Raw genomic sequence first — 13,506 nt, 5'->3', positions numbered from 1 at the left:
CAAAGGCGAGCCCCTTAACACGGATCAGCTGACTACGTAGTAATCCTAATTTGCATGAAATATGCTAATGACGTTACGCCATGTGCACAGCGAAGCTTTCTCTCCACTCGCTTCAAACCGGTTCTAAGCAGATCTTCTGCACAGGAAGCACTGCGCTCGATCTTGAATCCGCATCATCACGCTGCTACGCTACAAGAACTCCACCGAGTATTGTTGTGGTTCAGGGGGGTATAAAAGATGACGGAATCTCGCCGACCGGTTAATTTTCATTTGACAGTGATCATGTTGGGGTACTACATCGAGAGGTAACATAGGTGAACGGCTTTCAAAGCCATAACTTTTCTTGACTAAATTAACATCGGACAGTCAAAAACATTTTGCAACATCATATTTGCCGTGAGGCTAATTCTTGGTAGGAGGATCAGATTTTGTTTCCCTTTAATTTGTTGTGAAGAGTCAACTTTTCAAGAAGCCAAAATGATGCGACTTGCACGACTTCCCTACACTGCAGCCGCCAGGAGGAGCAGCCAGAAATTGATCAGGGACCGGGCACCCCAATCGCAGTTGGTGGCTGCCCCGACAGCCTCGGCCGCCGTCGTCGTTGAGCACCGCCGACACCGTCATCAGCTAGCAGCAGAGACCATGCGACAACTCCTCAAGAATGGTCGAATGTTTGACAAGATTTACCAGAAGCACGATGCCTTTGCTCAGCGTCATCTTGGACCACGTAAGGGCGATGTCAGAGAGATGCTCAATGTCATTGGGGCAGATGTGAGTATATTTTCATTTTATTTGTGACTTGTCTGGTATTAATATCTTGTTTTTTCAATGTTATTAATATAATAACTTCCCCTTTTAAATAGGCAAACTATTATTAGTACCGGTAGACTTAAACTTTAAGTTTAAAAAATCTTAACCTGTGACTGGGGAGTTCACTGATTAGGAGTGAGGTAAAACTAAAAGTGTCATTTAGAATTAGATTCAGCCAGGCCTGATTTAAATTCCAAATAATTATGCTGTTTTTGTGATTCGTCATATTATAATAATCTACCTGCAACGGTATTAGTTATAATATATCACGCTGATTTTTATTTCAATGAGCAGTTAAATTTATTTCATTTCTGGTATCATTTGTTATGGTGCAATGCTGTGAATTAATTTGTCTTTTTTAGCTCCTTAATCAGTTAGATTTCTTACCCAGCTTTCTCTAAGCTGAGAGCAGCTAGCAAAGCATTTGAAAAAAATACCACGTTCTAAACGCGATCAAATGAGAAAATTTAGGAGGAAAGTGGTGGCTGAATCTGAATGATTCCATCGACTTAGTTATGGACCGGCTTAGTATTTTTGATATTTTTACAACAACGTCAGCGGTTTATGTTCCAAACGCCCGCGGGCTTCTCTCTTTTTGTTTTTTCTTTGGAGATTGACAATGAAAGGGCCAATTTGTACATTCCTTTACTTTCATTACTTTTTTCCCCTAGTAATTGTATTTGTTTGAGATGGATGATAATTTGAACTTCCCTCCAAAGGAAGACTGCGACCACTCATTCAATGAACAATGTTTTTGCCTGCGACCTTGTCTTGTCATAGTTCCGTTCATGCACAAGGGCGCTGGCGGCCGCTGGTCATTTTTTGTTTACATTTTTTTGTTGCATGTCATTCAATTCCCACGGTCGTCTCATGCGTTCATTGAGCAGAAAGCCTGTGTGTTAGCTTCGCACTCTGCGTGTTCTCCCGGCGCGCTGATTGGCTAGGAGCAGAACCAAGGTCGCAGGCTTTCAGCGCTGATTGGTTGTGCAACAGAAGTACGCTATTGTTCTTTATGAATGGGTTTGTTGTGTATGCGTAATAGTGTGTACATTTACATGTATGTGTATTGGGGTTTGAGAAGTTCGTTGAACCGCAGGGAGGGAATTTCAAAACAAATTCGGGGGTCCCCGCGCTCTGCTCGATCAGCCAGCTTGACTATTGTAAACAAAGTGATCTTATCCCCTTCCTCTTTGTCATTGTCCTTGGTCCTTTGTGATGGTTTTGGAGGGAAAAGGTTGAAGATCACAAGAAGGTCAAATGCTAGCTTTTAAAAGAGTATTGTAGTGACCTTGTAACACTAACAGGTATTGGCCTACTGTTTCCAGAACTGAATCTTATGTAAACTTTATTATTTTTTGTGCTTTTATTATGAATCATCAACAATCACTATGTTTTCTGAAATTGACACGGATAACACAAAAGTCAGAACATGAAAATGATAAATATTAAGAATATAATTTAAAAGAGAAAAAAAGGTAGAATGTACATACATCTATTACATGCAGCCAGTTGAACTTGCAGTTTAACACTAGAAATTGAAAGGGATGGTCCGGGATGAAAATATTTATATCTTAATACATACAGTAGAATTCACTGAGCCAAACGCCAATAATTTCATCAAAATTGGATAATAAAGTTATTGAAGTTTAAAATTTAGCAATATGTTGTGATAACAGTCATGAATATTCATTAGGTTAATTGCGAGGTATATATTTTTTTCATTCCAGAGCTTGCAGGAATTACTCGACCTCACTGTTCCAGAGTCCATCAAGCTCCAGAGGGACCTCGATATTTCACCTGCACAAGGTAAGTACTGGCATATCACCATAAATCATATTGATCTCATATAAATCTTGTCATATCTGTTTTAAAAGCATCAACAGAAGAACCCAATAAGGACATTTGATAATGATCATTAAGTAATTTAAGTTAACTGAATGAGAATGATGGAATCTACTGGAGAATATTACTAAACTTTTGTATGCCCTGGTAATTCAAAATAATTGGAGCATGGATTTATAGAGCATGATTATATTATAGACAGCTCTTTTTCGAGTGTGTTTGTTGTAACACGATAAAAGCAAGTAAATTGCTTGCCTTTCAAATTTGAATTCCCCATTTTTGTCTTGGGCTTATTTACATTTTAAAAATGTAATTGTATTATAAGACAAAACAAAAATATATATGTTGTCACCCGCCCCCTCCCCCCACAAAATGTGGAATATTAACAAGTTTGAGCTTGGTTATAACTCAAAACTGATTTTGTTCAATCATGTCTTGTTTCAGGCGAGACAGAAATGTTGGAGAAACTGAAAGAGGTAGCGTCTAAGAACAAGATGTTTCGGAGTTATATCGGCCTCGGCTACCATAGCTGCCACATCCCTCTTACAATTGCCAGGAACATGCTGGAGAATCCAGGATGGTTAGTAATCTTATTTCTTTGAAAAAAACAGCATGTTTTTTTTTTTAGCATTGTACCTTGATTTTAATATCTTTATACTTAAGCCACTACACTGTATTTGACAGTATTGACACCCATTCAAAACTTTGCTGTTGTGTAAGGACATGTTGTGATATGGAAACATTGAAAAGTCAAAGCTAAAATTATAAAATGAATGAAAAATGTAGGAAAAAAATACACATGACGTCCTTATTGGAAATGTGCAAAACATATCTTTTACTGAATAAGAGAAGAAAAAAAATCGCTCTAGAGGCATCAATTTGATTCATGAAACTCAAACTTCATTGAGAGATGAAAAAGATAAAATGATGAAATCATCTTTTTCACAGGATCACCCAGTATACGCCATACCAGGCAGAGCTCTCACAAGGCCGTCTGACTGGTCTTCTCAACTACCAGACCATGGTTGCTGATCTGACTGGTCTTGATATAGCTAATGCATCCCTACTCGACGAAGGGACAGCAGCAGCGGAAGCCATGGGCCTTGCAAAAAGGTACTTCAATTCATTCACTTATCCTATGATTTACCAAATTTATTCATTCTCTACTCTTTAATTAACATCTTTAATTCATTCATTCCTCTGTTTTCTAATTCGAATCATCTTGACACAAAATGAAAATTTTATTTAGATTTTGATCTTGACGATAACTGAATTAACACGACTTGCCTTACTTTATGCTATCCAGAAGACTGTAGAAGGTCATAGAGATGCTATAATTGCAGTTAATTCAAATTTAGTCTAAGATCTTTGTTTAGAAAATTCTGACTTTGATTTAATTTGATTTTATTTGTTCTCTCCTATTCTAGGCATACCAAGAGGACACTCTTCTATGTTGATGATAAGTGCCATCCTCACACTATTGCACTTGTCAAGACACGTGCTGGGTAAGTTCAATGATCTCTTTTTAATCAGTGTTTTATCCAGATTTTTTGTTCCTGTTGCAGTTGTTGTGTTTTTAGTATAGTCCACTAATTCATTGGTCATCAAAAACCTAGTCTCATGCATTTAAAACAATCACCTTGTAATTGTACAAAAAACAATAGCACTTATTAATACTTGTGAGTTGTATCATTCCCTGTATTGCACATTGTATTCATCATGGTTTATTTGGGTACCTACTTGTACATATCAAATGATTATTGGCCAAAGGAACAGGGAGGAATTAATAAACTATTTTTTTGCTTCTAGCAGGACACAAGTGATTAATGCATGACACCCAACTTGAGTCAAAGGAAAATTATTTCAATATCTCCGCTTCGCCTGCATTTTCTCAATTTCTGTGACCTCGACCTTTCCTCTTTTTCTGCTATTCGCTAGCGCTCATGAGTGGTTATGTCAGTGGTTTTAAACGCGTAATGTGTGTGTGTGTGATATATTCCAACAGACAAGGGAACTAATGTCCTTTTTTTTTCTTTTTTTCTCCCTCTTAATTTGTTGCTGCATGGTTTATGCAATGCATCTTTTACAGTGTTTTACCAACGCCGATTAACTGATCTATACCTTGTTGAGAACATCGCTGGAGAGCAACGAGGTCATCACCGATTACTAGTAACCCATTACTTTGGTCGCAGAGAGATAAAAGACAGTAGAACCCAGATCGTCCTCTGTGAGGAGAGAACTTTGTTGAACTGAATGTCCATCACAAGAAACTGTGATAGCACCTTGATTGAATGGTGACGGTTGGGCAGCTTGAGCTTGAGGCAAAGACTGCCCTGCCATACAAACTGACAAAAACTCGAATCACCAGGACTAACCAACCTTGAAGGCAACCAAGTCTGCAAGACAGCCAAAATGTGGGAAGGAAATGCCAGTGATTGAATGAAGGATCGAGATGCGCTAGTAACCAATGGTGCCAGTCAAGTTGGGTGCAATAGTGTAATTGGCATATATATCCAAAAAAGGTAAATGCATGGGATCAAGTGTAAGTCGTTAACATGGTTAAGTGTTTACTAAATGACTAACTTTTCTTTCAAATTTTTGTTCACAGGAAGTTCTTCATATTGAAACCTGAAGTGCAGTATCTGTCAACATGTCACTTATGAACTTTTTTTTTCTTTCCTTTTTTTCTTTGTATTTACAGGCCAATCGATGTTGAAGTGAAAGTCATGCCTCACGATGAGATGGACTTCAGTGGGGATGATGTTGCTGGGGTTCTGTTTCAATATCCAAACACAGAAGGAACCATTGAGGATTTCACCAAGCTGGTCCAGAATGCCAAGAAACACCAGGTAAAGATAACTCAATACCTTTTTGAATTGCAAACCTTTTTTATATTTTATTCGGAATGTTCATTGGATGTTGGAAAGCTGTATGTTTTTGATGATATGGGAAGGTTCTTAACATTGACCTTTATTATTATTATTTATTAACATTGACCTTTGTTATTTTTTTTTTTTCAGACTCTAACAGCATGTGCCACAGACCTGATGGCCCTTGTCTTGTTGACGCCCCCGGGTGAGTTTGGAGTTGACATCGCTCTTGGAAGCAGTCAGCGCTTTGGTACTTCCCCAGGCTACGGTGGACCGCACGCTGCCTTCTTTGCCGTCAAAGACTACCTGAAGCGTCAGATGCCTGGTCGCATTGTTGGTATCACAAAGTAAGTATACAATCGGTTCCTCTCATTGGGAAGATGGGAGATTGCTGATAGGAGAATATTTTTGGATAAATTATGTTAGTATATTGAGTTCACTATATTAAATGGCTTGATCTTGATTTATAAGAATCTTTTGAAGTAATCTAATTGGGGATTTAAACTGATTGTTTTGCTTGAAAACTAGACTTGGTTAACTCTTGGTCTGATCACACTTTATCCAAACAGGGACTCCGCTGGAAACCCAGCCATGAGGCTTTCGCTTCAGACTCGGGAACAACATATCAGGAGGGAGAAGGCAACCAGTAACATCTGCACATCTCAGGCTCTTCTCGCAAACCTGTCGGCCATGTACGCAGTTTATCATGGACCTCAGGGACTACACCACATCGCCAGGAGAATCCACATGGCTACAGTCATCCTATCTCAAGGTAGGTTGTCATTACCTTTTTATCTCTACACTTAAGATAAAGAACGTTGTTTCTGAATGTTCCCAAATGGCTGGATCGAGACTCTCCATCTCTGTAAAACTATAGATTGAAAAAAGATATCTGTTTAAAGTAATGTGTGCTCTGGAGTCTAAGTAAGTAACCTAAAGACATATCTTTAACACGATACTCTGCAGAACTTATCTAAAGAATGTTAATAGTATTCATCTTGGTTCTTTTATTTTCAGGTATTCAGAACTGTGGACTTGAACTCAAAAACAATGGTCAGTTCTTTGATACAATCAAGGTCCAGTGCAATGGCCAGAAAGCTAGCATCTTGAAGAGAGCCGAGGAGAAACAGATCAACTTTAGGATCTATGATGATGGATGTGTAAGTACACTACAACAATTTTTAAAGGATGTTAAAGAAAAAGAGTTATCCAGTGATGTAAGTAGCATATATGGAAAATTTAGTCAATTCGCTCATAGTCAATTCACTCAATCATTGAAAATAAATATGTAACTATTGCCGATGTCTTGGCTCTTTGACACTCATTAAGGAATCAAAATGTAGTATCTGAGGCATTTTCAGCACAACTGGGAATTTTAGTACACTTGAATCTTTGTCAAACACCCAGCTTTGTGCTTTTAAAGCTTAAGGAATATCTACCACTTATTAATCATGCTTTTTTCTTCCACTTACAGGTTGGCATTGCCCTTGATGAAACCGTGGAAGAGAGGGACCTCAACGATCTCCTTTGGGTGATGGGCAGCGAACAAACCGCTGCAGAGGTTGCTCAAGAGATTGCTCAGGCGCCTCCTGCAACCGGTGTCATAGACGGCCAGTTTTCCAGGAGGTCAGAGATCCTCACCCATGAGGTCTTCAACAGGTCAGTTAACCATGTTTGACCCCTCCGGAAACAATTCTTGTACAATATTCATAACTTTTAAATTTACAGTCTTTTAAATCAAATGAGAAAAGTGTGGATGCATATTTCTGGCTTCAGATGAGCTGCCCAAGGAATTTTGATTATACAAGAAATAGTTTCCTATCTGATGCTCAATGAGTTGGGTGAATCCTGTTTCAATTTCCGAAATGACCACACTTGTATAGATTCTCAGTCTTGAATAAGTATTGATTGTGGCATTATGCTATACTGAGATTAACACCTGATTTCTGGTTTGCACCCTTGCAGCTACCATGCAGAGACTGCCATCGTCCGCTACATGAAAGAACTGGAGAACAAGGACCTGTCCCTCGTTCATTCCATGATGCCTCTTGGCTCCTGCACCATGAAACTCAACAGCACATCAGAACTTGCGGTAAGTTCCCTGGTGGACCTACTAAAACCTTGGAAGCTTTCTGTCCCATTTTTCGCCAATTAAAGCACTGGAAATGGAACTAATCTGAGCTTGCTCTAGCAACTGAAATGATTGGCCAATTTGATACAAAGCTTTGTTGATCTGACTGCTAGGAACTTGAAGTAATTTCTATTGGCTAATGTTTTTATGTTCTGGTCATTGCCATTATTCTCACAGTAGCAGAAGTAACTTTTCTGATTTTCTTCTTCTACAGCCCATCTCCTGGCCCGAGTTCAACAGTCTTCATCCATTTGTCCCAGTCGACCAGGCAGAGGGTTACACAGAACTCTTTAATGAACTAGAAAAGGACCTTTGCGAGATCACAGGCTATGACAAGTTTTCATTCCAGCCAAACAGCGGTGCTCAGGGCGAGTTTGCTGGCCTGATGTCCATCCGTGCCTACCAGCAGAGTATCGACCAGGGACACAGAAATGTAAGTCAACTTCCTTAAGGATAGCATCATAAGAAAGAATGGATATGTAGTGATGAGAAGGGGATATTTCACAAAACTTAATATCGTCACTGAATTATTAGTGAAATCCTGGTATCTCGTGAGATGAGAGTACGTTTTGTCAAATGACATCTACATTTAGAGTATCCAAACTATTATGGCCTTTGAATATATAGGGAATAACATGTTCAAATGAGAAAGGAGAGGGATGAACAGTTTCCATTTTTTATTTGAACAGAAAATTATTTTATTCTTTTTCCCCTTAGGTTTGTCTGATTCCAACTTCTGCCCACGGTACCAACCCAGCCAGTGCTCAGATGGCTGGTATGAGTGTTAAATCCGTCAAGGTCACTCCCTCTGGAAGCATCGACTTCACGGACCTCGAGAAGAAGGTCAACAAGTACAAGGACAGACTTGGTGCCATCATGGTCACGTACCCATCCACCAATGGCATCTTCGACGAGGGCATCAAGGAACTCTGCGAGATGGTTCATCATTTTGGAGGCCAGGTGTACCTAGATGGCGCCAACATGAACGCCCAGGTGGGACTCTGCCGCCCGGGAGACTACGGCTCTGACGTGTCGCATCTTAATCTTCACAAAACTTTCTGCATCCCCCATGGAGGTGGAGGACCAGGCATGGGACCCATTGGAGTGTGAGTATCTTTTTTTATGCCATAACCCCTTCATTGCCAATCTGGTGATCTATTCAGTTCATATATAATGGGAGCTTCAAGATTCTATGCACTGAATTTGAAAATTCTGATTATAGACTGTTTGGTAATTAATTTCTGTTTCAATTGAAATTACTTAGCAGAATAGATTTTTTTCAATGCCAACTGGATAATAAATGGACTTTCTTTTCTTATCTTTTTTGCCCTACAGTAAGGCACATCTTGCTCCATTCTTGCCAACCCATGATGTCATCCCCGTCCCTGGAACCAACCAAGCCTTTGGCTCCGTCAGTGCTGCCCCTTGGGGCTCCTCGTCCATCCTTCCAATCTCCTATGCATACATCAAGATGATGGGAGCCAGAGGACTGAGGAAGGCCTCTGAACTAGCAATCCTCAATGCCAACTACATGATGAAGAGGTTGGAAGACGCCTACAGCATCCTCTACAAAGGCACCAACGGATTTGTGGCGCACGAGTTCATCCTCGACACCCGTGAGTTCAAGAAGGATGGCATCGAGGCTATCGACATCGCTAAACGTCTCCAGGACTTTGGCTTCCACGCTCCCACGGTTTCGTGGCCAGTCACAAACACGTTGATGGTTGAGCCAACAGAGAGCGAGGATAAGGCCGAGATGGACAGATACTGTGATGCCCTTTTGTGTAAGTTTGATAACATTACTTGATGGCTACTACAAACTTTTCCTCGGAACTCCGCTTGCATGCCCCTAAGAAAGTTATCATTATTGAAGAGTTAAAATTGTCAGAGTAAAACCTAAAAAAAGCAGGACATTTTAACAAAGCACCTTACTGTGAATAGGATGCATATCTTAAGGCAACAATTCATTTTAGTAGTTCCAGATAACGTTGGTAATTGTTGAATTCTAAATCTCCATATTCTTTCTCCACTACAGACATCCGCTCTGAGATCCAGGACATCCAAGATGGCCGCATTGAAGCAAAAGACAGTTCTATCAAGAATGCCCCACACACTGCTGCTTCCGTCATGACTGCTGATTGGAACAGACCGTACACAAGGGAACAGGCTGTCTATCCTCTGGTGAGTGTATACTTTATCATCAAACAAAACATATAAATGAACAAATATCTGTTGGAAATGGAATTGTGTGTTTAACACTAAATTTTGCCAGAATCGGGGATAAATTACATGAGTGTCTTGGGTAGATTTTACCCCTGAAATGGTCAAAATGTCCTTAGACAATAAGAGTCCCCAAAACCCTGATTTATTGCAGTGTGAAAACTTATCCAATGTTAAAGTTTATACAGTAGAGTTTGAAAAATATCCCCTAAAAATACCCTAAGCAATGCCTGGACAGAATTCCAATTATGAATTCTGGTAATTGTATTTTGAACATGTTTAATGTGATGAATCAATGTACAAAGGTATTTACTAATCAAAGAAACATATGATTGTTGTACACTGTGGCAAACAGTGCTAACTTGCTCATAAATCTTTCCTCTTTTCCAACAGCCCTTCGTCCGTCCTGACACCAAGTTTTGGCCGTCTGTAGGCAGAGTGGACGATGTCTTTGGGGATCAGAACCTGAAATGCAGCTGCCCACCAGTCGAGGCTTATTCCGAGTCGGACTCCGACGCAGAGCCCTTCTACGAGCTGGAAATCTAAACGGCTAGAAACTTAAACAGAAGTGATAACTAAGTAAACTTCAAATTGGACAAATGAGATGTAGAGACTCTAGACTTAAAGCTGTCAACCAAAGAATGAGAAGCAACTACAACTCGTGGATTTAGTGATCCTAAAAATGAAGCAATGAGTATGCAGTGGAGGGTGGATGGTACTCCAGCATTGCCAACAGTATCTGAAATAAGACTTCCCGAATTGAGAGGACAATTCATGAAGGGCAGTATCGGGCCCTAAGACTGTCAAAGATTTGATATCACCTCGTAAGAGCTGGTGCAACGGCATGCATCAGCATTGTCTTACAGACTTCCTTGTGATGGAAAGAGGATCGTCACTACTAGGACTTCATATCTACATGCATATTAAGTGCCTTTTTAAAATGATAAGACTGGGAGATATAACATGGTTTTGTTAAGTTTTGGGATTATAGTAAAAAATAATCTGAAATTGATCAGGGTTAATGATCAGTCAGTCCAGGTAAATGTTTTATCTGTTTTGATTAATTTTGTTTCATCTTAAAGTGCAATGTAAATGGATAATCTCAATAGGAATAGGACTTAAAACCCTATGATTTGAAAGTTCTGTAAGAATTCTTTGCTTGCGTTTAGTTATGTTTTTTTTGTGGGGGGGATTCTACTGTCATAAAAGTGATGGAACTAGCTCAAGTATTCATTAAAATAACGTTACAATCGATGAGAAGAATTTTAATAATTCTGTATTCTAATATCTTGGCTTAAACTGTGTAGGTCACAAGCGGTAGAATTTCATTTTTTTTTCAATGTGAAAACATTCCTTGAAGCATCGAAGGTCATTTATTATTATTATTCTGTAACACTTTCGATACTAGCCTTGTTTTAAAGGCATAGTTGACTTATTTTGCATAAGATGTGTGTATGTGAATCTGATCTCATTGCTTAAGTTTTATACCCCATTTCACTGTGATAATGGTTGATGTTGAGCTGTTATTCTGAATGATAAGATATTGGTCATACTAAAAACAAGATATTTCTTGGTGAGTATGATGTATAGCTGCGTGTTTTTTATGTCATGTTTTCTCGAGCATTTAATTGGGGGATGTACATGTATTTTTTTATACATGAATGAAAGTGTAGTAACTTATTTATTCAAAATGCATTGTGGCAACTCTTGGCATACATGTTTATATTTGTACGACCAAGAATGCTTTTATTTCCTTTTACATTGTCAAGATATGCTTTTTGAGTTCTATATTGTGTGTGTGCTTTGTTTTAATTTATCTTAAGTAAAAATTCATGTTCATACCCCCCCACACTGCTCTCTCATGCAGTATATCTATGCTCAGCTCTATGCTATGTATTTAATAAGAATGATATTTGTATAGTGAAGGAATGTAAAAATGTTATTTTAATGCCTACTGAAATTGTATAGAGATTTAATCAGTAGGCTAGTTGGAAGTTTTTTTTTCGATAATGTACTATGTGAATATCTTACCCGTTATTTAAGAAAACCTGAAAAACAAAGAAAAAAATACATAAAAATGATTTACATTCAAACATAATCTATATAGTGTGTGTCTTGTCATTTCATTCATGTTTGTAAAATGTAGGTGTGTTGAATTCAGAGGCTGAAAGAAAGCTAAGGTTTGACAATTGATGTTCATGAGAAAACAAATTGATTTATAGAGGGGGGGGGGGTTGCGGAGATAGAATGAGAGTGAGAGGAAGATCAGCGAGAGGGGGGGGGGTCGTTCATGAAAATAAGGAAATAATAGATGAGAGTATGAATTGAGATAGCTGCGAAAAGATGTTCCATCCGAAATCCATAGGCGGATCCAGGGGAGGGGCCCGGGCCCCCTATTAGAGCAACAAAAATAAGGGAAAATTGAGAAGAAAGACGAGTGAATAAAGACTTGGGGGGGGGGGGGAAACAAAGCAATTATGTCACTCTATAATTTTGGCTCGCAATGCCTGCTCAATGGGCTGATATGGGGCTTAAACTTATCAAGTATTTGAAGTCAATATACAAAACATATTTCAGCTCAGACATCAAGCTTGATTGTCAAAATAGTGCTTGCCAAGTACCATATTTTTTTATTCCATAAGGTTTTCAAAATATCCCTATTCAGGATTGTATGATCTTCAAAATGTATTAGCTAGGTAAGTTATGTATACCTCTATAACAAACTAATTAAAATCCCCTTTTCATGACATTTTATCAAAAATGTCGGCTCGCGATTTGTGCTCACATTAATTTATCAACCCATGCTTCCTATTCATAATTACAAAATTGCCTAAAATGTCGAGTTTTCAGACTTTAATATAAAAAGATTTCGCCCTCACGATATGCTTATACGGTATTAGATTCATGAATAAGATGATAACATTATTCATGAATTCCTAATAACTGAATTGTCCCCTTTTTTCAGAATTGAATATCGACAAGTTTCGTCTCGCGCTTGGTAAAATGAATAGGAAGATAGTGATCATTTTCATATGTTAACACAATGTCCTTGTAATGTCCCCGTCCTGGGTCAAAATGATAAGAACAAATATAAGCTCGCGCTTCGCGCTCGCATCATTTTTTAAGTGTGATCTACATCTCCTTCACAATTTTCCTACACAGTGCTTCGAATAGGGTTTAAATTGACCATGTTTTTCCAGATCGAAATATTTTCAACTTGCGCTTCGCGCTCGCATCATTTATGTTCATGATAAAAAAATGTACTCAGAAAGCCCAGATGTCAGGTCTAAATCTAAAACACGCGCTCGCATGTTTATGAGATACGCAGCTTGTTCTTCACTTAAAACGTTATTATCCAGTTTCACCTCAGAATATCAATAATATTTGTTTGCGCTTCGCACTTGCATTTTGGCTTGCATTATTAAAGGGGAAGTTCACCCTGAAGAAAACTCTGTTGTAAAAATAGCAGAAAAAATAGTAAAAAATATTGGTGAAGGTTTGAGGAAAATCCGTTAAAGAGTAAGAAAGTTATTAGAGTTCAAAGTTTGGGATTTGTGACGTCATAAACGAGCAGCTGCCCCATGTGTTATGTAATATAAAATGCATGAATTCCAAATTTTGTATGGTTCCTGA

The 13,506-nt window shown here is 38.7% G+C and overlaps 1 protein-coding gene across 1 annotated transcript; it reads left to right on the top strand.

Annotated features, from left to right (window-relative positions):
- The first annotated feature begins 240 nt into the window (after positions 1-240).
- Positions 241-11,971, top strand: LOC121424289 (glycine dehydrogenase (decarboxylating), mitochondrial-like). The gene is made up of 16 exons (XM_041619919.1): positions 241-771; positions 2,538-2,616; positions 3,097-3,232; positions 3,601-3,765; positions 4,080-4,157; positions 5,354-5,501; positions 5,673-5,869; positions 6,092-6,294; positions 6,540-6,682; positions 6,997-7,181; positions 7,488-7,614; positions 7,868-8,086; positions 8,371-8,759; positions 8,989-9,437; positions 9,689-9,834; positions 10,267-11,971. Exons 1-16 carry the CDS (start codon positions 478-480, stop codon positions 10,417-10,419), a joined length of 3,111 nt encoding a protein of 1,036 aa, XP_041475853.1. The 5' UTR covers positions 241-477; the 3' UTR covers positions 10,420-11,971.
- Positions 11,972-13,506: the final 1,535 nt, after the last annotated feature.

The sequence above is a fragment of the Lytechinus variegatus genome, chromosome 11 (genome assembly GCF_018143015.1).
Source record: "Lytechinus variegatus isolate NC3 chromosome 11, Lvar_3.0, whole genome shotgun sequence".
NCBI classification, from domain to species: Eukaryota; Metazoa; Echinodermata; class Echinoidea; order Temnopleuroida; family Toxopneustidae; genus Lytechinus; species Lytechinus variegatus.
This window is presented reverse-complemented; position numbering and strand designations above follow the sequence as displayed.

Coding starts and splice junctions, on each gene's coding strand:
- LOC121424289 (XM_041619919.1), top strand. CDS start 478: ATGATGCGACTTGCACGACTTCCCTACACTGCAGCCGCCAGGAGGAGC. Junction 8,087..8,370: donor TCGACCAGGGACACAGAAAT/GTAAGTCAACTT, acceptor TTTTCCCCTTAG/GTTTGTCTGATTCCAACTTC. Junction 9,438..9,688: donor ATACTGTGATGCCCTTTTGT/GTAAGTTTGATA, acceptor TCTCCACTACAG/ACATCCGCTCTGAGATCCAG.